Source organism: Conger conger, chromosome 11, assembly GCF_963514075.1.
Source record: "Conger conger chromosome 11, fConCon1.1, whole genome shotgun sequence".
Classification (NCBI taxonomy): Eukaryota; Metazoa; Chordata; class Actinopteri; order Anguilliformes; family Congridae; genus Conger; species Conger conger.
Genome location: NC_083770.1, coordinates 35788279 through 35814838, shown reverse-complemented (window position 1 = coordinate 35814838; position 26560 = coordinate 35788279). Strand labels below are relative to the sequence as shown.

At 42.5% G+C, this 26560-nt stretch overlaps 1 protein-coding gene across 1 annotated transcript in view; it reads left to right on the top strand.

Annotated features, from left to right (window-relative positions):
* Positions 1 to 26560, top strand: part of cacna1ba (calcium channel, voltage-dependent, N type, alpha 1B subunit, a) — a 171496-nt gene continuing 144936 nt past the window's right edge. The window contains exons 1-3 of the mRNA XM_061259522.1: positions 1 to 266; positions 4733 to 4838; positions 14069 to 14208. Coding sequence (XP_061115506.1) covers positions 4 to 266; positions 4733 to 4838; positions 14069 to 14208 — 509 coding nt within the window. The 5' untranslated portion in view covers positions 1 to 3. The remainder of the gene's footprint in view (positions 267 to 4732; positions 4839 to 14068; positions 14209 to 26560) is intronic.

The window sequence follows — 26560 nt, the reverse complement described above, 5'->3', positions numbered from 1 at the left end:
AGAATGGCCCGCTTTGGAGACGATCCACCAGCCCGCTATGGAGGGGGTAGTCCAGCTGGGGCAGGGCGAGGGGCAAGCCGGCAGGGAGGCCCCCCGGGCGGCCAGAGGATGTTCAAGCAATCGAACATGGCACAAAGAGCCAGGACAATGGCCATTTATAACCCAATCCCCGTCAAACAGAACTGTTTCACAGTCAACCGGTCCCTTTTCATCTTCAGTGAAGACAATATCATACGGAAATACGCAAAGAGAATAAACGAATGGCCATATCCTTTATACTATTAACAATGTCAATATGTGTGATGTGACCCAGTATCAAGCTTTATTTACAAACGTTCAGTTCAGCTTTACAGTAGGTGTTTGTGTCTTAGCGTTGCATTAATCAGAACTATGCTTTACACGTGATTCATGGTGTTGTCTACCATACCAGTGTGACGTGTGAACAGGGGTGCGGGTGACCAAGTTTGTTAAATAACTGTATACTGGCAGGTCGGTTAATACGTAGGCTATGTCTTTTATGGCAGTTTCCTTGTCAACCGATGTCTCGCTAATTAAAGCAAAAGCAATTGCTTAGGCTATGGGATTTAAGGAAACATGGGTGTTTTGTTTGGGTGTTGTCCTACAGCTGGTTTCTGAATTTGCTTCACTAGACAAGTGTAAGTTTAAGTCACCACTGCTGTGCTGTTGAAACTGAGATTGGAAAACCTAATTGAAATGGCAGGATTAACATTCGTTTAAACTCGGCGTTAAGAAAGCGAAAATCCCGACAAAAGCTACAATTTAATGGACTTTGTAAAGCGAACATGTATTATGCATGCCTTTATTTCTTCCCTGAAAGTGCCATAGATGTGGCCACGATACATCTCATCCCAGCATTAGGCAGAGTGTGTTCGATTCCTTTGCCGGCTTTGTAGGGAGTCCCTAGGGAAGCTGTTGTTTTCTTTTCATATCAAATCACTGCTGTATCGATTCCCTTTGTATCAGGCAGCGGGTCTCCGGTCGCTCCTAGCAACCAAGACAGTTTTGCGTAGTACCGACACTGACGCTCCGCCCCTGTAGCTTCTTTGGAGCACAAACAGAACGCAAAACGCCTCCCATACATTATTTCCACGTATGTTTGCATAGACCTAGCCTGCGACCCCTAGCCTCGTAACGCTACGGTATATAAAAGAAAGCAGCAAAGAAAATGTATGTCCTATAATTTATGGGTATGCAAATTTTAAAACGTGGCTAAATTAGATTTAAGATTGTTCTGAAGACGATAGGCTACACATTGCCAATAAATCGCTCAGAATGGCAAAACGCATAAACTTTGGGCTATTAGTTATGTTACGTGCGAGTAGGTCATAATAGCCTACAAATGCATTGCGAGATGTTTAGCTTTGGAACGAAAGGTTAATGCTTTCGCAATCGCTTGGCACTATTCTACTGATGGATACATTAGAATGCAGTGGGGCATGGGGAACCTGCTCTTAGGCAGTACATTTATTCAGTTAGCGCTAATTGCTAGGGTATCTTATGCTCCAGAGATGGGCTACCATTGTGTTACTGTAAATAAAAGCTAAACTAATGGCAAACTGTATACGATATACACATAGGCTATACGAGATAAATTTAGTGACACATTCACAAATACATGTATTTTGTCGCCTGTGCTTCAAGTGAAGTTAGTGACACAAACCGTGCGCAGAAACGCATTACTGCAACTTCCGTATTTCCACCTCAAGCGTGTCGCTCGGCCCGAATTCTTTGCAGCAAGGACGCTCTCCAGGGTCCTGAACTCACGCGCCAGAGTCTCGCTAAAAAAATAAATACCAATACCAGCGGGGTAATCGGACTGCTTGATAGTCGAATTCTGGCGAAAGAAGCTTTACCAGTGAATAAAAGTGCCGGTCGATTCTATGTACCGTCATAAACGAGATGTGTATTAGATTACCGCAGCCGAATCCGCAGAATCCAGACAGATAGCTGCTTTGGCAGATGAACTAATTTTTAAACAGTCCTCATTTATGGGTGGTTAAACACAGTTTATTAGGCTTATAGGCTGCACAGCATATTGTTCGACGTGCAGATAGCTGCGCCATTAAATGTCACACAGCTTTGTTTTATAGCGCATCTCTTAACTGGACAGAACCTGCACCAGTCTCGTCGTTTTTTACTTGCATTTGAATTTTATTTAATGCAGCAAAAATGCCCAGCATGTGCTATTAGAGTAAGATTTATCGCCGTCCATCGTCATTTCTTTTGACGAAAAACAAACCTTTTTATTGATTTTTACTTTCTACGCTGTTATAGATAGGTGTCCCCGTATGACACAACATCTTGAATTCAAACCCACCCGGAAGGTATTTCACGCATCTGACGTGCAAGTTATATACATTATATATACACGCTAGATACTTCTGACTGTTAATGGTTGATATATACTTTAAAGTGGTTCTTTGGTTAACTTTAATTCCTCTTAGTGCAGAAGTATCTCAGTTCAGAGGCAGAGGTAGCTCTAGGAAGATTCTGTGAAGCAATCATGAGAGAGACATCATCAATTATATTGATAAGACGAATAAATAATTGTATTAATAATTAAACCAGCGAGCAGGGTTGAAGGGGGCACATGACACAATCCCCCCCCCCCCCCTAAATATTTAGGAAGGAGATCCATATACCAAGTTTGGTATCGACACATCAAAGCGTGGCTGAGATATGCCCTCACTTCCTGTTTGGTGGCTTCGCTGACACATTTGATTGGCTATACTGAACAAGCAATTTCGAAAATCAAAAATCCATCTGATAACGTTTGTGAGGCCTAGTCTGAACATTATCTGTATCATCTTGGTGACGATTGGGCAAAATCTGTGGCCTGTGAATTTTTTTAACCTTTTGATAAAATTTGGTGGCTGCATGAATTAGGTTGACATGAAAAGTTGCTATGTTTCAGCCTTGGTAAGAAACACATCACCAGTTATCATAACTGATATAAGCAACCTCTTGGCATGTGAAATGTTTGTTTGTTGGTTTAACACTAGTCTTGGAACCCAGATAGTCAGATCTCCTCAGATCTCAAGATGCTTAAGCCTTACAATTTGGGAATAGTGAATAATGCAGCTGCCATGGGCATGCCAGAAATGTTCCATCCAAGATTTATATTTACATTATTAGATTTACAGAGGTGACATATTTGAAAAGCTCCTCTTTCTAAGAGCTGTTTCTCATAGATTATGTGAATGACCACCATCATTTTAATTCTGGGAACCTCCAATCTGGCTCTGAAATCCGGCCTTGGTTTTCTTTCCTCCCGGCCAATTACCTGATTGGTGCTACTCATTGGGCAGTCTGGCCTCACACATGCCTTGTCTGTTTGTTGTTGCAGATAGTGATTTGAGGAACAGAGCCTTAGACCTACATTCACTGAGTTAATGTAATTAATTCAAATTCATTCGTATATCTGGTATAAAAATGTGTAAGGGAAGAAAAATGCAAGTATATATGCAAGAAGAGGTTATATATACTTTGTTTGCACATTTATAAATGGCAGTGGATGTGGAGCTGTGGTGGTTGAAGAACAGGTTGTCAAGCTATGACAGGGCAGCCCACTCATTAATTCACGTGGCTACAGTTTTTCCCTGAACAATGAAGGATAATGAAGGAATCAGGAAGAGATGATTGAGAACTGCTACCAGCTGGTACCTGTCATACAGTAGCATACAGTAGCACTCTGCATTAGTGGCCTGATAACTTTTTGTATGAAGACCATATTAATTGACCATTTCTCACATACCGTGTTCATATTGTTGCACATTTTATTAGCACTAATAGTTTTACAATGCCTTTTTATTGACATCAATCAGTTGATTTACGGTGCATGCTCTAAAGTTGACACAGCTCATTCCTTATAAAACCATTATAATAGGGTTCTGAATGCTCATACAAAGTCAATTAATGCTACAAAGCATTAGCCAACTAATTTTCCAGTGTCTGTCTTAAAGTAATTTGTAAAGAGTCAGTGACGTCTACTTTAGGACAGGCAATGCAATGAACATTAATCATATTTTAATAATGTATCAACTAATGGTTAATTAATATGATGCATGTTCCTCTGCCGGGTGAGATTCGCCTGCTCTACTACCCACAGCTCCTTGAGTATCAGTCGAAAACTTCTTCTATAAACAACAAAAACCTAAGTCCAGTGACCACAAAACAAAAGAGATAGGATGGAGAGAAAGAGAGAGCAATTAAAAATGAGAGAAAGGGAGAGAAACAATAGAGCGATAGAGTGGCTGAGGTACTTTGATAGCAGTGACAGTGCTGTGATAAAGGAATGCTGTACAGATAAGTATGACAAAGTGCTGTTTGCAACACAAAGGCTTTCCCTATTCGTGCAAAATATAAGAAGATACAATGTTTAGTCTATAAAATTATTGGTCTTGAAATAGAGATCTGAAAAGTGTAACACTCATTATGAGATGTGTGTATTTAAGGCCAAGAAAAATGTGTGCTGGTTTTCTCATGGCTAATGTCAGTCAGAAACTATTTCTAGATTCTGAACATTATCATGTCCTCAACAATGAAATGAAATTTGTCAAAAGTGAACTGTGAAAAAGTGTGATTTATGTTATTACTTATATTTTGACAGATGATGATATTTATATGCGGGCGTATTATGACCACTCAATTCATTGTAGATGATATTTTACAGCTCTTCACTGCCACTGTTGTCCTTCCTTGACCTGCATACTCCATTTGAATACATGATCCTCGCCACCATCATAGCCAACTGCATTGTCCTGGCTCTGGAGCAGCACCTACCGTCCAATGACAAGACCCCTATGTCCGAGAGGCTGGTAAGTGCCTATGAATGGCTTTCAGAAAAATGCCATATTTATATTATTATTATTATTATTATTATTATTATTATTATTATTATTATTATTATTAACTACACTGAGATATTCGCTTTTTCATGACTTCCAGTTGGCACACTAAAGCATTAACATGTTGGTGTGAGCTGGTGTACAGTAGCTGAAATGTGCAAATTTATACTGGTGCACCAATACCATTCTTTCGAGGCCAATACCGAATAGGGGAGACTGGGGATGGCTTTATTTATCTGGCATAATTTGCATTAGACTATTCTAACCAGTTCCAAAGTAAATGTTACAGACTCAGACATACATACATGTATGTTATAGTCAACAAATGTTTTGTAAAATTAAGTGACTAATGATTAAAATCATGTTGCGCACTGAACCGCAACACGTTGGTCGGCACAATGTTAAAATGCTATAGTTAGAAAGAATGAAGCAACAATAGAAACTATTTTCAACATGTAAGCACAAATACTCCATGGGATAATATGACCATACCTCCTCCAACAAAAAAAAAAACAGCCACACTACATGTACACATCTGCTATTGTGCTCACGTGTGTGGTACTGATCCCTGCTGAAAAGCTCAAGCTATGTGTGGAAACAGCTGGTAGCTGGTATTTCAAGCTGGTGATTGTAACCAGTAAGTGGTTATTGGCATACACATTTTTTCCCCTCTACAAACAAAATACATACAATAGGATGGCAATAAATGGAAAATAAAGCAATGGGCTTGGTTCAGTGGTGCAGCTCCCTGTTCTGAGCATAATTGTTGGGTCCAGCTGTGCTCTGGAGTTTTAGTTGTCTGGAAGAAACGAGTAAGCCTTGCTAGTTGTTCATGAAATATGACATCTGAAATATAATATCTGCTCAAATATAGTTAAAAATGGTCAGTCTATTGCCGTTGTATGTTCCGCAATGCAAACATCTGCTAAACATTAACTTACTTATTTGTTCAGCTTGCTTACCAAGAAATGAAATGTTCTCATGGTTTTATAGTATTAGCCTGTCTGAAGGTCATGTTTGGCAAATGTCTCTCATCTATTTATAAGTAAAGGCTCAGCTGTTACACTCTGATTAAATCCCATTTTTGGACTATTATGGAGTCCAAAATTCAGGCATGGGCATGGGCTACTTATAGCACCAAAGAAGCAGCCATTTGACCCTTACCTTGTATTATGTGGCAATTGTTCTAAGCTTTTATCAAAGTTGCAACATGCTTGTCCTAGTTTAAACTTTGGGGAGACAAATCACGGTCCTCAAGGTCCGAGAACTGCTGGTTTTCTTCACCATGTGTGACGACGGTCTCGCCAATCAGTAGCCCTAATTGTTCAGCTCATTACCTGGGAGTACCAGATTTGATTATTGCTGCTCTAGAGGGCCCTGCTGCTCTAGAAGGTTTTGTTTCTGCTACGGTCAAATTATTGTCTGTTCAGAAAAAAAGGAGATGCCAAAACTGCTGGAAACCCTATCTTGCTTGCATCTACGTACAGTGCAAAAGAGAACACGAAAAATCTTCTGATGCAAAGAGCAGTGCTTTCAACAATCTCCTCTTCAACCTAAAAAAGCGAATTGTTGTGCCTATGCTAACACCCAGTTTCTTCCCAGTTATTTACATGGAGCTGCCATGCCTTTTAGATGTACTCGACAACATGCTGTTCAAAGGGAAATGCAACTAACGACTAACGTTAGCCGCAAATATCACATTTTCCAGCCAGCTTTTAGTATCATTAGATACCTGCGGTGTTATTAGCTAACAAAATTCAGATTTGTATGTCAGCTGGCTGGCCATGTTAGCTGGTTCCCACTGCACAGTACTAACATTACTGCTTATATTTTCAAGAGATTTTACCAGCGTATTTTCTTTTTTTTAATGGTAAATGGTTGGCCTTTATATAGCGCTGTACAATTGCTGCTTCTCATTCACCCATTCACACACACACTCACACACCAACGGTGATTGGCTGCCATGCAAGGCACCAACCAGCTCGTCAGGAGCAATTGGGGGTTAGGTGTCTTGCTTCGACACAATCAGCGCGGGATTCAATCGCCAACCCTCCGACTGCCAGACGTCTGCCTTACCGCCTGAGCCAATGTCGCCCCATTTTCTTGTTACCATGTACATGCACCCACACCCATGTGTGTCTCATTAGTCTCATTAGGAGAGCATGGTGATATCTCTCTGGCAGGCAGATACCAATCATCTCCTTTTCATGCCACTCATAGCCTAACCATAGCATCACACAGATATTCCATTGATTTCCCTTTCATTATGGTCTTCTCTTCAAGCTGTCCTCCCAATCCTCCCTACATGAAAAGAGCAAACTCTGTGAACCATTCCGTGCAGTGAAACAGGCCAGGCAAGTGGTTGACTGGCCCTTTTTATGAGGGTGGGGCATCGCAGATCAGCAAATGCCTCCTGACGGGCTAATTTAAGCCACTCGGTAAGCAGCAGGTTGTGAAACGGAGGTGTCGCTTGGCACGGTCGGAAGTGAGAACAAATTCTAACCTCCTCACCATAAGTACACATTCTAACCTCCTTAAGAACATATTCTAACCTCCTCGCCTTAAGACCATATTCTAATCTCCTTGTCTTAAGAACAGATTCTAATTTCCTCGCCTTAAGAACAGATTCTAACCTGGTCGATTTAAGAACACATTCTAACCTCCTCGCCTTAAGAACACATTCTAACCTGGTCGCCTTAAGAACAGATTCTATCCTCGTCGCCTTAAGGACACATTCTAACCTGGTCGCCTTAAGAACAGATTCTATCCTCATCACCTGAAGAACAGATTCTATCCTCATCGCCTGAAGAACAGATTCTATCCTCATCGCCTTAAGGACACATTCTAACCTGGTCGCCTTAAGAACAGATTCTATCCTCATCGCCTGAAGAACAGATTCTATCCTCATCGCCTGAAGAACAGATTCTAACCTCGTCTTATCACCATTCTGTTTCCCACAACAAATCAAATGCTCATTTTGAACATCTGTTCCGGAAAAGGGCCACGTGGTCCTTCAGTAGGTCAGTAGACTTTCATGCCATGGAAACATGTTCACTGAAGTGGTTGGTTTTCAAGATCTGCATTTTGTCTCAGTTTTTCGGTTCTCCAACATAAAACGGATGGAGAAAGACTTGAGGAAATGTATTAATAAGTGAGGAGCTTTTTTAGACGCATGCATTATGGATGATACTAGGCTGAGGATCTCTGTCATCATTAATTGATTCTCATTTTATTTTTACCTCCTTTTCTTAGTGGATGGTTACATAAAGAGCCTTATTTCTGTCTTGCTTGTAGGCACTGTAACACAATTGGGCCATGTTACTGTTGGTGGCTAACATGCAAACAGCTTAATTAGTTGTGCGTCACCAAAGGCGAAGCAGAGACACAGCACAGCTTCACCTTTGTTACCCCTCTATAGGGGTGCTATGCTGGACCTTTGCCAAAAAAAATGCTTGTTGCAGGAGCATTTGACCTGACTAAAAATATTACAAACAAAAGACAAACAACAGGAAAAAACATAATCTATAGCTGCCACAATATATTAAAAACAACATTATTTAAAACTATGATGAATATTAAATGGCACAAGGTCCAGTGATGGCTATCATTTGGATGAAAACATCATCTTCCTGATAAATACAGTGTGTTTGTATTTGCTCTTTGTATTTATTAGGTCTTCATGGAGATGCATGACATTGACTGGGTCTTTTTTGCACAGATAGACATAAATGAGATGCAACCTTTACTCTGGTTCTGAATTATTCAGAAAACACCAGTCTCATACCATTGAATAAAATAAATGACAGGAATGAAAGTGCCACCACACATTATGAATTTTGATACTCTGACAATAACATAGTGTATGACGTATATAAATGTGTTCTTGAGTATCAGAATATGTGTACGTTTTGTGTAATGTCAGTCTTGATGTCTTTAAGTGGAGGAAGGTAGCTTGAATTTAGGTCTGGCTTTGCATTTGTTCATTCAATGTAATGGAGTTAAATAACTAGTTGAAAGGCCAGATGTAAATGCGAGAGGATGTGGCTTAACCTGGTGTGGATTGGTTGAAATCTCAACACTTGAAATGTTTCACAGATCATGTCACATTGAAGCTTTATCCAAAGCGCTATACAATTTATTCTGATTCATCCATTAATACGCACACTCACAGAGCAATGACAATTGAATGTCATGCAAGGCCCCAACCAGCTCGACAGGAGCATTTGCTCAGGGACACTTCGACACAACCAGGGTGGGATCGAACCTGCAACCCTCCGACTGCCAGACGTCTGCTCTTACTACTATGACCTCTATGTCACCCCAACGTAAATGTTCATTATGTATGGATACCTAATTCTTGTGAAAATAATGAGTGAAGTAGCTGTTGATTTGTTTTGCTTGTTCCATGTCGACTTCCAAAAAGAGGTGCTTTCTTGCTCCGTCTTCGCATACAAAATCCCCAACATATGGCTGCAACAATGTCAGCCAGTTTCACCTGAAAAGATGTTTCATTTACATTTACATTTTAGTCATTTGGCAGACGCTTTTAATCCAAAGCGATTTACAAGTGCATAGGTTCTACCATACGTCAGAGCATCACATCCAGAAACTAGCAAAATACACAGGAAATGCTGTTCTAAACATAGTTGTCATCAGAAGTGCATTTTTTTTTTTTTTTTTTTGGGGGGGGGGGGGGTTAGACAAGGATAGGGATATCAGAAATGAGGGGCAGGGGAAATCAGGAGGGAGGACTAAGGTAGAGTTTGAAAAGGTGGGTTTTGAGTCTGCGTCGAAATAGGGGGAGGGATTCTGCTGTTCTGACAGTGGTAGGCAAGTCATTCCACCACTGAGGAACCAGAACGGAAAACAGGCGTGAACGTGCAGCTCGACCACCAGGTGCACGTAGAGAGGGAACCGTAAGGCGACCAGAGCTGGCAGACCGGAGTGGTCTAGCTGGGGAGTAGGAAGTGATCAGGGATTGTATGTAAGGTGGGGCAGTCCCCTTAGCAGCCTGAAATGCCAACACTAGGGCCTTGAAACGGATGCGTGCGGCAATGGGAAGCCAGTGGAGGCCAATGAGAAGCGGGGTGACATGAGCCGACCTGGGCTGACTGGTGATCAGGCGGGCTGCAGCATTCTGGACCAGCTGGAGGGGCTTGATGGCACACGCTGGGAGACCGGCTAGGAGGGAGTTGCAGTAATCCAGGCGGGAAATGACGAGCGCCTGGACTAGGAGCTGGGTGGCTTTCTCAGTCAGGAGATGACGGAGGTCTGCAGGTTCTGGCAGTGGAGGATACCTTTGGAGGATACCTTTGGAGCCAGGGTGAGGCAGTTATCAAGAGTCAATCCAAGATTCTTTGCTGTACGGGAGTCCTCAACAGTCAATGAGAGGTCGATTGACGGAGAGGACTTAGCAGGGATGTAGAGAAGCTCAGTTTTGGCAAGGTTGAGCTTCAGGTGATGGGAAGTCATCCACGCAGAGATATCAGCCAAGCAGGCAGAGATCCGTGTGGTGATTTGGGTGTCGGGGGGGAAGGAAATGAAGAGTTGGGTGTCATCGGCGTAGGAATGATAAGAAAAGCCGTGGGAAGAGATAACAGAACCAAGAGACATGGTGTATAGCGAGAAGAGGCCCAAGAACTGAGCCCTGCGGGACTCCAGTTCGTAGGGGTTGAGGGTCGGAGACTGCGCCCCTCCAAGTCACCTGGTAGGAGCGACCAGAGAGGTAGGAGGAAAACCAAGCGAGTGCAGAACCTGTGACACCCATCCCAGACAGCGATGAGAGCAGAATCTCATGGTTGACTGTATCGAAGGCGGCTGACAGGCCGAGGAAGATGAGGACAGAGGAGAGGGATTTTGCTTTAGCAGAGTGGAGTGCCTCAGTGACCGCGAGCTGGGCGGTTTCAGTGGAGTGGCCACTCTTGAAGCCAGACTGGTTGGGGTCATGGAGATTGTTCTGGAGAAGATGAGTGGACAGTTGGGAGCAGACCGCCCGTTCCAGAGTTTTAGCGAGAAAGGGAAGAAGAGAGACAGGCCGGTAGTTGTTCAGGGCAGAGGGGTCAAGAGTAGGTTTTTTGAGGAGGGGAGTGACTCTGGCCCTCTTCAGGGAAGAGGGCATGGTGCTGGAAGAGAGGGAGGTGTTGATTAGAGAGGAGAGAAAAGGGAGAATGTCATCAGATATAGATTGTAGGAGGGGAGAGGGGATGGGGTCAACAGGACAGGTGGTTGGGCGGTGGGAAGTAAGGAGTTTCAGTGTGTCGGCGTCAGAGAGGGGAGAAAAGGAGGTTAGGGAGTTGGGGAGGGTAGGAGGGTCAGCAGGGGTGGAGGGTTGGGAGAAGGAATTGCGAATAGCATCAACCTTCTTTTCAAAGAAGGAGACAAAGTCATCAGGTGTGAGTGATGAGGGGGGTGGGGGGGGAGGGGGGGCCAGAAGAGAGGAGAAAGTTGAAAACAGTTTGCGGGGATTAGAGGCGGCCGCGTTAATTTTCGAGTGAAAGAAGGAAGATTTAGCTAGAGAGACAGAGGAATGGAAAGATGATAAGAGGGCATGGAAGGAAGCCATAGGTAAAGGTTCCGTCGACAGGTGACAGTGGATGGTGGGAGAGATGGCTGGGTGTTAGAGGAGAGTGGAAGAGAGAAAGAGATGAAGGAGTGGTCAGATATATGGAGTGGTGTTACAGAGAGGTTGGTTGTTGTGCAGCTCCTTGTGAAGATGAGGTCAAGAAGGTTGCCTGCTTTGTGGGTGGGAGGGGAAAGAGTGAGGGTAAGGTCAAAAGAAGAGAGGAGGGAGAGAAAGGTAGACTGGGTGGATGTGGCTTTACAATGCCATTATTTCATAATGGACAAAATTAGACACAAAAGGAGCATAGGTACTAGACTCCAAGGTTATTGAGTGGTGAAAGAGGAGACCGATGTGGAAAGTATATTATTTCATATGGGAGCGGACGTGTTCTTTTGTAAGATTGCGTTCGTTTTTTTTCCTTGGGGTCAGCTCTTAAAGTGCCTTTACACATATACAATTGATTTTTAACCTCCGCTTCATTCTTATTATTTTCGAGTTTATTGATTTCTACTCTTTTTATGATTTGTTTCGGTCATTTGTGGTAAGGGTTATGCCTAGAAACACCTTTAACTGGTCAAACAGCATGCCAACATAATTTGTGTATTAATACTTTATGATTACATGCATATGAAACAAAATGTTTGATTCAATATGGCTTAGAGATCGGTACAGAATGTAAAGCCAAGACCTCATATATTTACTGAAGGGAAATTTGTAAAAGAAGAAATACAGTCTACAGGAAGTATCCCCTGTCAGAGTTTTTGGTGCTAAGAAATTAATTTATTCAGGTACGGCATAGCTTATTCCTATCTTCTATTGTCTTGGTAGTGTGTGCAACATGGGTTTCATATCAGTGCAACATGCAAGCAGGACGATGGAAGTGAATAGCCTGCAAGCAGAGGAATTAGACCAAGGCTTTTATCTCATTTGCTGATATGGATTGCTTATGGGAGCTGTGGCTTGTTTAGTGAGATGAGTGCATTTGCAGCATGGACTTGCAGGAAGGGAGGGAAGGCCATTTGAGTCTTTATTGACAGAGGTGGGGCTTATCTGCCTGTCTGTGAATGAGATCTCCAGGATGTGGTGGAGCATGTGTCTGTGAGGTCACGTCAGGAAGGGGTAGAGCCTATGCCTGTCTGGAGATCTCCAGGAAAGCTTTGGGCCTGTGTCCTTTAGTGAGGTCTATTCAGGAAGGAGCAGAGCCTGTTTCTGTCTGTGAGTGAGATCTCCAGGAAAGCTTTGGGCCTGGGTTCTTTAGTGAGGTCTATTCAGGAAGGAGCGGAGCCTGTTTCTGTCTGTGAGTGAGAACACTCCAGGAAGTTGGTGAGCCTGTGCCTGTCAGGTCTCTTCAGGAAGTGGTAGAGCCTGATTTTGTCTGTGAGCGAGATCTCCAGGAAAGTTTGGTATCCTTTAGTGTGAGATCTCTTCAGGCCTGGGTAGAACATGTTCCTGTGAATGGGCTCTCCTGTTCATGCGCGAAGGCTGCCCACAGAGGTCCAATTTGACTGATGCAACCATTATAAAACATGCCGTTTCTATCACAGTAAGGTGTTCCCTGGCCAAAATTCATTTTGGCCACTTTTTGGCTCCCTAAAGTCTACCCATCATCAGTTGAGTTGGGCATAACGTTGGTCTAGCAAGCTATGAGGTGGTCAGCCAGCTAGTTCTGGTAGCTTGACTGAACTGTTACATAGCTTGAGCTGGTCAAACCATGAGCTGGTCTGAACTGAAATCGGCACATTTTCACAGTGCCGTCACATCCCACCAAGAGCTGTGGATTCTGTGCCAGCTGCTTGGCATCAGACCAAGCTCCCTGCTATTTCTGTGGCCAAGTGTTCTTGAACTCATCTGCTAGCATATTAAATTAGATTTAGGCTTCATAGATTCAGGCAGTCGTACTGTAAGGCTGCCTTGTCTTCTTTTACTTTAACTTCAGTCTTATCCAGAGTGACCTGCAGTTGATTAGACTCTCCAGAGGGAGACAGTCCTCCCCTGGAGCAATGCAGGGTTAAGGGCCTTGCTCAAGGGCCCAATGGCTGTGTGGATCTTATTGTGGCTACACCAGGGATTGAACCACCGACCAACCTATTCAGGAACCTTTTCGGGTCCCAGTCATGGACCTTAACCACCACACTACAGGCCGCCTGTATAAGACCTAAAAACCTTTCGAGATATTACATTGAAGGGTCACTTTTTTGTCTTCTTTCATCAGACCTTCCAAAACTCTGTCGTGCTCACACAGGTGTTTGCTTTAAAATGGCGTGCAATATGTGGAGCTGCAGCATTACAATGTGTGCCTGAGATGCTTAACTGTGAGGCTTTGTTTTTTTATTAATATTTTTTGCAGTCTATAAGTGACAAAGATATGTACAAAAAGTTGTTACATCATTGATTACACTGTCTCTGTAAGTAATTTAGAAGCATCAGGTTATACGCTGTGTCCCTTATGCATTTGTTCTTCTCTCAGAACCAAACTGAAGCACGTTCCTCTGCCCTACGTTGTGTGGTGTGAGAGGGAACAGAGAGCTTTTAAATTCTCCATTACTCCCTCCGATTCTCTGTCCTGCTTGTCCTTCATGGTTGATTTTCTTCTCTCTTTCCCTCTGAACAAAAACTAATCCCTCTTCCCTCCCCACAGGATGACACAGAGCCCTACTTCATTGGAATATTTTGTTTTGAAGCCGGCATAAAGATCATCGCCCTTGGCTTCAGTTTGCACAAAGGCTCCTACCTCCGGAACGGTTGGAACGTGATGGATTTCGTGGTGGTCCTGACTGGGTGAGTCCTTTGGAAACTGTTTATCTCAGTGCGTGGGTGACTATACAAACAATTGCAGTGAGCCTTTGTCCCTAGTGGCATTGTCAGTGAAGTTCTTTGTTTATATCAGCACATAGATTTCCTCCAGAAAATGACTCATAAACAGCCAATCTGTAGACTTGGGTTATTGTCTTTTTTTTGTTTTCCCTGCTGCATTTGATTAGCTGAAAGTTGACATATCTCAAAATCTTGTCAAAAAATTAGGCAATTAATGTATCAAAACTAAGTGGCATAATGGTAAATGCACATTGATGTGATTTGTCAGACATGGCAAATCTAAAATATTTCAAAGATCTGAAAGATCTGAAAGACAGATCTAAAAGATCCCTTGGATTTAGATCTGTCTGAAATCACAGACTAATTGGAGCTTGCCATCTTCTATGCCATTAACATATTTCAGTTGTCTGGCTAGTGTCCTACATGCACTGAATTTTTAAGTCATTAGCAAAACTGTCTGTGCCCATTGTGTAGGAAAAACAAAATTGGGACTTGTTATTGAATGTTAATACTTTTGTTTAATGAAACCTAGTGGAGCTGCATGCACCTCTGTTCTGCTATAATGTTACTGGATGTAGGGACAGGTCAGCCAAGATAGAAGTGATTTGCATGTGGGTGCTTATTATTATTGGGCTTATGCCAAGAGTAATTATTCAATGCTGTGTATGTGTCAATGTGTGCAATCAAAGCTATGAGTGAGAGCATCTTAGGCTAATGAGATGCTTGATGTTTGATTTTAATTAGATTTGTCATGGCCAAAGTTACTAACTAGCAATTTACTGTCGGTGAAATTAAGTGTTTATGTCTGCATATTAGTAATAAGCAGGGTGGGATGAAACAAACTCTTAATATCATGAAACCTTCATCACTGTGCAGTCTAACAGGTTTGTGAAATGAGAGCCTGCATCACAGAAGCGGCGTTACGATGTTCTAGGTGGAGTGTAGAACCTCTCACTGAGGTCCAAGAGAGAATCGGTTCCTGAATAGGTTGGAGACTGAATGAACAGATGAATATTTGACTTGCGCAATAGATTGCCGAACCTTGGTTAACCCTTTTAAATCAACAAATGAATGAATCAATGGGCACATGGTGCATCTGTAAAGGAGGTTGATGCTATGGATCTTGCTGCCCTCACTGTCTACACAGTGCGACTACATACCTAATCAAGCTTAGGAGATTTAATGGCGTTCTTGTTCGACTGTAGCTCTAGGGGAGTGACATCACTTTCTCCTGGGGTGTCTTATACTTGCGTGTACCATCTAGCGTCCAAAGATTCTGGGCTCTACTACTTATTGTGCATGTAGTGTCATTGATAATAATAATAACAATTGTTATGCAACAGTTAGGTCCGACAAATTCATTGGCTGAGAGACATTCAAAGGAGCGACTTATCACGCGAGCAAAAACCAAACCACTTTGTTTACATTCGGTTGATTCATTGTATTAGAGATATAATAACTTTGCAGCCTAGCAACACTTCAGAAGCGCTCCGCTCAGTCTTAAAAAAGGCATAACACAAATTTTTTTTTTTTAATGTATAAACGTGTTGATAAAATTGTTGTATAATTGCAATAAACAGCAATGTACATTTTCCATTAGGAAGTGTAGAATGACGTATCACAAAAATAGCTAGAACTGTTGCAATAGTGCATATTTGTTGTAAAAACCACACTGAGCAGAGAGCAGTGTGTCTGGCACCAATTGGCTGGAGGGTCTTTTGGTTGTTGTAACGAAGACAAAAGAGGGTGTAGGGCTTGGAAGTGGGCCCTATTGGCCCTGTTCAGGCCTGCAGGGCACATTTGATTTTGTAAAAAAAAAAAAAAAAGGTGCACACTACAGAGGAAATTATCTGTATGCTTTATAATATGGCCCCTACCACCCCCTCCCCTCCTCTCCCTGGTGTACACTACAGGGAAGCAAGCAGAAAAAAACCTTGTGTAAGGAAATAAGCCAGTTTGCCAAGTTTATGATATCAATCTGATGCCATGGATTTGCTGTTTAGTGTTTCCCCTCGTGACTCATAAAAAGTACATCACCCGACTGCTGAGCGGGCCACTGAGAGCGTTGTCACGGCAGCACATCACAGGAAGACAGACCGTACTTTCAAAGGCCTTCAGAAAAATTGGATGAATTCGACATGACTCCTTGCCAACCAGCTTTCATGTTGTTATTTTAGCTCTTTGGTCTTATTGCTGTGGCTGTCGATGTTGCCTGTCTTTGGGGTTGATACATTGTTCCATTGTTTTTTTTTTACTGTAAGGCAGGTTTTTGTTCTTCTAAAGTTAGATTCATTATGTAATGTGTTGTGTAAACACATTACACAAATAGAAAATGTCAATTTGCACTATATGTTTCGTCCTCTGGCTACTATAGTATAACCACAGAGATTTGAGCCCCCTCGAGAATGGCAGTGGTATGGAATGTTAGGAATGTGTGTGTGTGTATGTGTGTAGACTGTACAATGTCAGTCCCTGAATTCCCACAAAAGGGAATTCTGGGAAGGATGGGATCAAAGTATAGAGAGAGGGAGGAATGTCGCTGAAGAGGAGGAGGAGTCAGGGCAGCGAGGGATCAGGGAGGTGAGAGAACAGAAGGCAGTGTCTGTGCTCGCTCCCCAGGTAACAGGTGAGTTGTGGAAACAGCTAGGGAAAGGTGAGAGAGGGAAGACGTAGCATTAACTCCTTCATCAGTGCGCAGTGGCTACCACGGCGATAATAAGGTCCCACAACGGAACCTCCCCCAAAGATAAGCTCATCCCCCAACCCCTCCCACACCCGAACCAAACGATAAAACGAAAATGCCTCTTCCCCTCCACGGTAGCGGATGGGGGAGTAGCCTGGCTCCTGCGGTGTTGCCGTACCTGACGGTGGCAAGCTTTATTTAGCTGGCCCTTGGAGACTTACGTCAGCCTGCTAGCAACGGTGCGTGAGCTATGGCCCGTCATGGTTAACGGCTGTGCGGGTACGGTCACCAGTGCGCTACACCATCAAGTGGTACATAGTGCCAGTAAACTGTAAAACGTCAAGTGTAATTCCACTGAAAAGCTTCTATGAGACTAATATGATATGGAGCGGATTTTGCAGGGCACATTTACTGTTTCTTCCCAACATAGTTGCAGGTTATTTCGTCTTCTTTGTTTTGCTTCTCATGCCTCTCTTTTTTGCGCTCATGCATTGGTGCGATACGTGTGTGTGGTTTGGAACATGTCTATTCCTCCGGGGTTGGTTTGTGCGTCAGGCGGGCGGTCTGGGACCCTCCTGTGGGGCGGGGCCAGGTCTCTGCCAATAGGAGCCATGGCCTCTGCCCCCCCCCCCCCCCCCACTGTCTTTTGTGCAACAAAACCGTGTCTTCACTCTCTGCTAGAAATGGGACACCTCCCTCCATCTTTAATTTATGTACAATTATATTATTAATGAAGGTTGCTGTTTGTGATGCTGTTCGCTTATCTACTCTTTATAGGCTCTGTAAAGTCAACCGAACGTGTCTTTTTTTTGTCGGGATGTGTTTTGACAGTGGTCTGTGTCAAAGCTAAATTGAGGTGGATGAGCTCAGATCTGCCCTTGGGGATCACAGGGCAGGTAAACGTAACAGCGGAGCAGCAAAGATGCTCCCTGCCAACACCCTCTTGGCGAGAACTTGGTCCTTTTGCCGTCTTGTCGGTTCCTCCCCTCGGAATCCGGGGTTTCTCCTCCGCTGAACACCACGACGCATGTTGGCCCGCGTGTTTATTTATACAGTCGAAGGCTGGCTGCAGAGCAGACCAGGCTGATTGAATTGAAGAGGAGCGTCCAGACGGCGTAACTGAATTTTAGCCCTCCCCACCCCCCCAGACCTCCAGGTAATGTCATCACTGTGAGTGAATGACGCTGCAGCTCATAGAACGGCGCGTTCCGCACACGTGCAGCGAATCGCCTCGCCCTCTTACAGCCGGCCCCAGTCCCGACAATCTCTTCACATTGCTATGGAAACGCTCAGGGGGGTTTCAGAAGTTCCTCTCCCAGCTGAAGGGGGGAAGACAAACGGACAGCCGGATGGCCGCAGACCGCAGATCAATAGCGGCTGTTTGATTTGGAAAATTGATGGAATTGATGGATAAAAATCCAATTCTGCTGGCGCGGTGCAAAATCTGTTTTCACAGATGAGAGGAGTGATTTGTTAAGGGAACAGTTTAATGAATGATGACTGTGATGTGTTTGTATAGCCGAATACCTTTTTCTGGAATGGAATTTCAGACAAAAAGCTTTTTGCAAACTGACTGTCTGAGCCAGCGTTGTGGTTTTTAGTTAGTTACCCCAGTATGACCCCTGTTACTCCCTGTACTACAGTATGTATGACAACTGTAAATTATGAATGTACGATATGCTGCTACGAAGAATTGAGATTGGTACTGGAATATAAATTCAGTCTGGTCAGTTTTAGTATTTCTTAGAGGCAATGAATGCAAAGGCTCCCACCTATCTCTATCACAAGACAATGGTCCTTAATTTGAAAGCTAATTTGATATGCTGCTTTTTTAAAGAAAAGGCCTCCAATTGTTTTTGTCCCCATAGGCAATGTCAGACCTTTAATCAGTCCCAATCAGACATTACAAGTTGCTAATAAGAGTATAAATCTCCTGTTCTCTGTGCCCAGATCAATACTATATTGAGCCAGGGAAAGTGCTGTGGAACTCTTGAGAAACAAACAACAAAAACTACCCATGGTGGTACAGAAAAAATACTTCTTGAAATATAGTATATCTAGTGTAAAACATGTAGGAGTCTGAAAGGAATAGAATAGGAATACAGAGAAATAAAGATTAAGTAGAAGAACAATGGTTTGCTTGCTGGTGTGCCGAAAAAGGGTATGCTTGCTTTCTTGCTTTGGTCTTCACATTCCAAGGAGGGTTCGGGGGGATAGTATGTACAGATATTTTGCTCTTCACTGTAGATTCTGTGTCTGCATCAGATAGTGAGTGTCTCTCATGCATCCACAGTGGGCTCCAGAATTATTGGCACCCCTGATAAATCTCCCTGTGAACTAAAAAAAAATTATAGTTATTGAAGTTTCATTTTTCAACATGCAAAACATAGTGTGTAATTTTAATGATTAAATGGAATCAACCAAAGTCTTGCATTTCTTTAAGAAGACAGTTCCACAATGATTGACACCCCTGGTTAAATACTTTGTGCAAAACCCCCTGGCTGACAAACATGAGTCTTTTCCTATAATTTGTGATAAGGTTAGAGACAACATTTTTGACCATTCATCCATGCAGAACTTTCATGAATCATTGATATCTTTGGGATACCCCCCTCTTTATTTCAGACTCAAGATGCTTGGTTTTGTTTATTGTGCTCAGTAAGGGATGTCTTCATGCCTCCCTTCCAAAGAGTTGGTCTGGTATGGAGGTGCCGTTGTATGTTTGAAAAATTATTTCATTTTATTTTAATTTCTTTAGACTTGGTGACCCCAAGACAACCGTTCTCTGCCATTTTTAAACTGCGATCCTTGGGTTACTTACCTCCCTCGCCATCTTCCTTACTGACTGTGGGGATGATATGCATTTGCATTATCATCCTGGCAAGTTTGCAGCCATTCCGTATGTTTTATGCCTTTTTATTGCACTTTCACTGCTAAGTGGTATGTTTAACTGTTTATGTAAGTTTTTGTACCCATTACCCTACTTGTGATGGTCAATTACCATCTGTATCTTCTTAATTGACAGTTACTTTTCCAATGCTGATGGTTGACAAATGGATTTTGCATGCTTGTTACCTCATTTTTATACTCTAGTGGAATAGGAAGTGATGGACTGACAATATAGTTCCTTTAGACTGTAATTAACTAAGTAAAATTGTATTGCCAATTTCACATTGTTTTATTTAAAGTAATTGTTAGGGGTGCCAATCAGAAAATATGAAAACATTGAAACATGAGAGTAAGTATATTGAAACAAACGTGTATGATTATCCTTTATTTGTGAACATAAAATATAGATCACTATCCATGTTGTTTATTATATACAGCCTTTTTTCTCAATGTTTATGAAGGGTGCCAATAATTCTGGAGCCCACTGTACATCTTTATCTGAAGTAGGCCTAGGCCTAGGACTATATCCAGAGTCAGACTCTAGTTATTATGATCATTTTTTCCTCCCAGATCATTCAGAAACAGTGGAGGAACAGCTGTCAAATCTCATTCTACCTGACAAAGGCAATGTGGGATCCAGATGAACTGCTTCAGACAGCTTGGTTTACTGATGAATATGGGATTCTTGTTCATGGAAGGTGGAAACGCTAGGTTAATCCAAATGTATGCCAGGTGTGGCAGAAAAACCTTTTCGTAAACTCTTCTTAGTCAATGCATACTTAATTCAGATAATACTCCTGTAAGTTTGCATTATTTTAGGTGCAGGGACACCACATGTCATGCCCATCTCTTCTAAGTACACACACACGCACGTGCACACACACGTGCACACACACACACACACACACACACACACACACACACACACACACACACACACACACACCAGACCTGGGTTCAAATAGTATTTGTATTGGATTCAAGACTTTTCTGTGCTCGATTAATCTTGTCTGGTGCATTTGAGCTGGCCATGAGGAGCTAATGGGCGGGTATTATTTCATTTGTTCCAATACACCAGGCAAGCTTAGTCAAATGCAGAAAAGTATTTAAATCCAAAACGAATAGTATTTGAGCCCTGGTCTGACACACACGTGCACATGCGCACACACACACACGCGTGCACACGGGGAGCCTCCCTCTGTGTGCGAGTCTCAGCGCTGCGCCACTGTGTCTCAGCTCTGACGCCCAGAGGCCTCCTCTGCCAATAACAGTAACCTGCACGGTGGCGCCCCCTGACACTACCGTTAAACAAATAGATTCTGCAGAGGTTGCAACACCCAGCCCCCATTTTTTGTTCTATTTACACGTCTCCAGGGGAGTGAGGCTTCATGCTGCAGTCAGACTGGACCCACAGTCCATCCTTTTCTCTTTCTGCCATTGGTCTGTTCCTTGGTAGTTTAAATGTAAATGAACATCTGGGGGCCTTGGGGATTACGTGGTAGATGAGAAAATGGTGCATGCACATACACACAAAACTTGAGGCTCCAGCAGCTGGTCTATGCACAGGGCTATACGACACTGATTGGACATATTCTGCAGTGCAAGGAAGGAAAACCGGATTGTCCTTTACATTGCTGGATCATAATTTCCACCATATGATTTGGAGCCACATCATCTCTGTTTCACTGTACTAAATTCCTTTCACAAATTTCACCGTGGTAGGAAAAAGCAGAAAAGCTACGGAAGGTTGTTGAAAAGGGAATGGGTGTGATCGAGGACCAAAAATAGGGGATCTGGCTGGACAAATGATCAATGCACCAGTTCAACCTCCACCCGCCTCCTCCCTCTCCATACTAATAAAACCTATTCATGTAAAGGAACAAAAAGGCTCTTTATTTGCCCTTTGTATCTTTCTGCTTGTTGAAAATAAAAGCCTTGCCGAAATGAAAGCCCACACACACACATACTCTCTCTCTCACACACACACACACACACACACTCTTATCACCCTTCCTTGGGTACACATAAGGAAGACATGTTCTCACCCGAGCAGATGCTTTGTCTGCGCTGGCTTGGTTTCCTTCCTTCACCTTGACGAACCACCAACCTGTGTGTGTGAGAGAGTGTGTGATGGATGGGGGGGTGGGTTAGCAAGTAAATGTCACCCAATTAGCTGACAATCCATGCGCTCACACTCATACAGTAGCACCTGTTCCAGAGCCAATACTAAGAGCAGGTGTTCTTTTGTTGTTGTTCTCACTCTTTTCCTCCTCTTGTGGTAACAGTAGTAACGGCACCCAGCCTTATGGTGTTTGTGTGACACACAGAGCAGCGATTATCCTTCTTCAGTCATATCAAGCAGACTGAGGTTCTCTCACACCACCCACCAACATTCTTATCTGGGGATTTACTTGTTTTTATGAAGAATGTCAATTGAACTAATCAGCACTGCTGTGCCTTTATTCATTCAAGTGTAAGCTGAAGTGTGAGAGAGACCGGTACATTTGAATATAATCACACAGAATTGGTAGGATTCAATCAAATGCATTACTTAACTTTGATTTAGAGGTAAATACAAATGAACTTTACCTTCAAGGACATAGCTTGGTGAGGTGATTTCTGAAATCTGCGTGAAGCAGAACAAACAAACAAACACTTTTCTATGGTTTAGTACAAGATCACCAACTGCTTATTTATGTTTGAAGCCTAGATCCCAACTGCAACTACATTTGATTTTGGTCGCATGATAGACCTGTGTTAATCCCATAGGCCCAGTATTATTTAGCTATCCCAGGTGAAGTTGATTTTGTTAGTTTTGTTAGTTCAGAATCTAGATCTAGTTTTGCAGTCGTTATCTGTTGGTCAAATCATTTGAAGCAACGGCATATTGTGACATTACACACAATATGTTAGTATGCTACGGTGCTAACATTAATGGTTAAGAACGTATTGCATGCTAGATAGCAAGTGGGGCTAATGCTGCTAGCCATCGATCGCAATCACAGGGTCTGGCTAGCAGGGTTGATGGAACTGTCTCCATTGCTGTCTCAGACAGGAGCTAGGAAGCTAGTCTTATATAGCCGCTAGCAAATTAAAGTGTGGTTATTGATTGAGCACACAAACCTGTGCATAACTGCTTGTTCGTTATTAAATGGGCGATTTGCGAAAGTACCAATGTCAGATCAATCGGCTTGGAGCTAGCTACAAATTTGACTCGGTAGTAAGTATTGCTACAGCTAAAAAGTACATAATGTTTTACCATACTAGCTGGTACCTGTATCGTAACAAAACCGTCACCATACAAACCATTTCTTATCCTGAAATGGTATGGAATCCTGAAATGGTTTCTTATTCTTATACTGAATATTGTTGGAAAAACTACAGAACACAGGCCAGATAAGGTACAATTCTCATATCAGTATGGATTATCCATAGCCACGCAATATCAAGTTCACACAGTAATCATTGGCTAATTCCATAAAGTTATGGCAAGTCATGCACAAGTCCTAAGACCCCAGTGCCATGTTACCTGTTGCTTTGTGGCTTGCCTTGCATAACCAGCCATCCTAACATGCGTGAATAGCCTTTCATTGTTACTGCCAGAAAAATGTGTTTCACATAGGAGGCAGTGTGGCTTCACTGTTATGCTAGCATGGTGGCCCATTGGAAGCCAAACACCTTGAGAACACTTTGTCCACTCACTCATTTGAAGAGTATCCGATGAGCCTTACATTGTTCAGCATTGTCAGAAATCTCCTTTGGGTTCAGCTCCCGAGCGCTGTGCTCTCTGTAGAAAAAGTAGCTAATCTATTCAGTCTCTCCAGCCCTATGCTGCTCCTCAGTTAGTTCTTGATTTAATTTCAGTTTAGAAAATGAGTACTCCACTGCTGTGACCGTGACAGGCCATGACAGTGTCATAAACCACAGCATTGCAGTAGCCTCACTATTTTCACAGCTTGGGACCCTGCTGTAAAATCCAGCTATGCCAGCTTGACCAGCTTGAAAATTGAGCCCATCATAACATTGTCTAGCTGGGTATGAGCTGGTCAACCAGCATGGCCAAGCTGGTCATGAAGCTGGTCTAGCTGGGTAAGAGCTGGTCAACCAGCATGGCCAAGCTGATCATAAAGATGGTTTATAAGGCTGGTGAGCTGGTCATCCGGCTAGTGCTCCCAGCTAAACCATGTCGAGCTGAGAGCTGGTCTGAGCTGGTCAACCAGCTACCAGCTTTTTCAAAACCTAGCTTCAGCTGCTTTTTCAGCAGAGGAGACTGTGTGTTGAGCGATCTCAGAAAGATCTAAAATAGGTCCTGAATGACAGCAGTTCAGCAGGGAAGGTTATTGATATATCCCTGATGTACTGTTGCAGCCAGATGATTTAAGTGATTTAAAAATGGTAAAAGGCCAAGTCCATGAGCCGTAAACAAATCGTAAGATAAATCATCTAGTGCAACTTGCAATGAACTTGTTTTGATGAGCTTGGTTGTGAGTATTTTTGTGCTTAATCTGGCACTGAGACAGGAAGGTAAATGTGCTGGAATTTAAGTGAGGCCATGCTAACAGGGAAATACTGAAAAAAGATTAAAAATTCAGAGTGGCTGCATGACTAATATGTCAGGTCTTCTTGCAATAGGTTTGTCTTGAACAGGCAGCTAGGGAGGTAGATAGGTAAAGACCTGTGAGCTTGGATAGATTTGGGCTTATCTCAACCCCTTTAACATATGTTATATGCAACGTTGCTCATGCCGTACGCTGTGGTTTTGCAAACCTTGTTGGTTTTTGGTAATCATGTCTTCAGTTCTAAAGCCCAGAATTACAGCACACAGCCTCCTCTCGGTCAGTGACCTGGTTGTACAGCTCTGTATGTCTCAGCTCTAAAATAGGTCTTAAATGACAGCAGTTGAGCAGGGAAGGTTATTGATATGTCCCTAATGTAGTGGCCAGATGTTTTGCCATGGTTGAGTCGCAGTTTGGCACCTGCTTATATAAAATAAGCCGTCCATCCATCTGTTTTCTCTTTTCTGAGATCCACTTTTGTTTTTAATGCTATATAGAAATATAGAAATATAAAGACAATATACCTTCTAGATAAAATGCATTCCGTATGAATTCCATTTTTACTTCTGACTAGCAAATGAAAGTGTGATTATTTTGATCCAGAATGCAAATGTAACTTATGCATTTTTTTTTGTGATGTTTTTGTCGCTGTTCAAGAAAATATGTTTGGCCTAATGATGCCCCTGGTCAGAATCTTCCATAGGTTTATTCAAAGGTCCTTGTATCTGCCTTGTTCTTTATAATGATGCTACAAGATGCTGCAAAATGTTGTGGCCTTTTTAAATTGCTGCGCTTGGCCTTGTGCTATTTTCTTATTGGTCTGACAAATATGGTTGCCATGGCTGGAGAGTGGCTGTGAAGATGAAGGGATGTAAATTCATAGATTCATGAGCAGTCAGCTATTTCCTGAGGAACAATGCCAGATTAAAGCTTAAGCAAAAGGTAATCTAAGTGATTTAAAAATGGTAAAAGGCCAAATCCATGAGCTGTAACAAATCATAATATAAATCATCTACTGCTACTTGCAGTGGGCTTGTTTTGATGAGCTTGTGTTTTTTTTTGGCCTTATCTGGAACTCAGACAGGAAAGTAAATTTTACAGAGCTATAATGACTCTTCAAAGTGAGGCCATGCCAACAGGGAAATACTCAAAAGGCTTTAGAATTCAGCGTCGCTGCATGGATAATTTGTCAGGTCTTCTTGGAATAGGTCATGTTTGTCTTGCAGCTAGGGAGGTGGATGCAGGACATTGGAGTTGGGATGAGATGGGGGGTGGGGGGTCTTACAGAGACACTCTCTCACCAGCTTCGTAGCTGACACATGCTACCTACCATTATTCAGAAAGTGTGTTGTTCCTTTGTAACCTTACCTGTGCCATACTTTCTGATGTTGCAAACCTTTTTATCCCCTCGGTTTCTGGCAGTAGTGTCTGCAGAGTAAATTCTATAGCTCAGAATTACTGCTGATTTCAGCACTCAAAGACCTCTTAGCCCTGAGTTAAAGTCTTTAAAAGTGTAATGTGATGTCTAGACCTCCCGGTATCAGAAAACACACGTTACTAATACAAAGGCCCAGGCAGTGACAGAATGTACCTTTGCATTGATAATGGTTCTGAGGTAAATATGTAATTATATCTCAAAAATGTGTTTGTGTCTGAATGTGTAAAATTTTTACTTTATATCTTTTTAACTTGTTTGTACAGTTGGATGCCAGTTATTCTTCCACTGCACCACGCAACTACCTTGTATTTCTGCATGAAGTATATGCTTGCATAAAAGAAAGGATAAGGGGGCACCACTAGTCCATACTTGTATATAGCACTTAACCTGAATTTTTCAAGTGAACATAATGAAAACATAAACCATGGCAATTGACCCCACATAATGGATGTCTAACATCCTTTATTATATTTCATCATTGGATTAACAATAAATAACAATAACAAACCTATAATAATTATTATTCATGTACTTTAAAGTGATCCTTTTTATTTTTCTGAATTTTGAGTAAAGGAGTTCAGGATAATGATATGTGTACCTGGCTCAAAGACACTGTAGCTGTGCCTCAATCTGGGGAATCAAACCGGCCTTCGGGTAACATGGTCTGGATTTTATAATCAGATATATTCCGAGAGGTCCAAAGAGGCTCAGACAAAGAAAGAACGAGGAATATGTAAAGGGGTTCAGGGG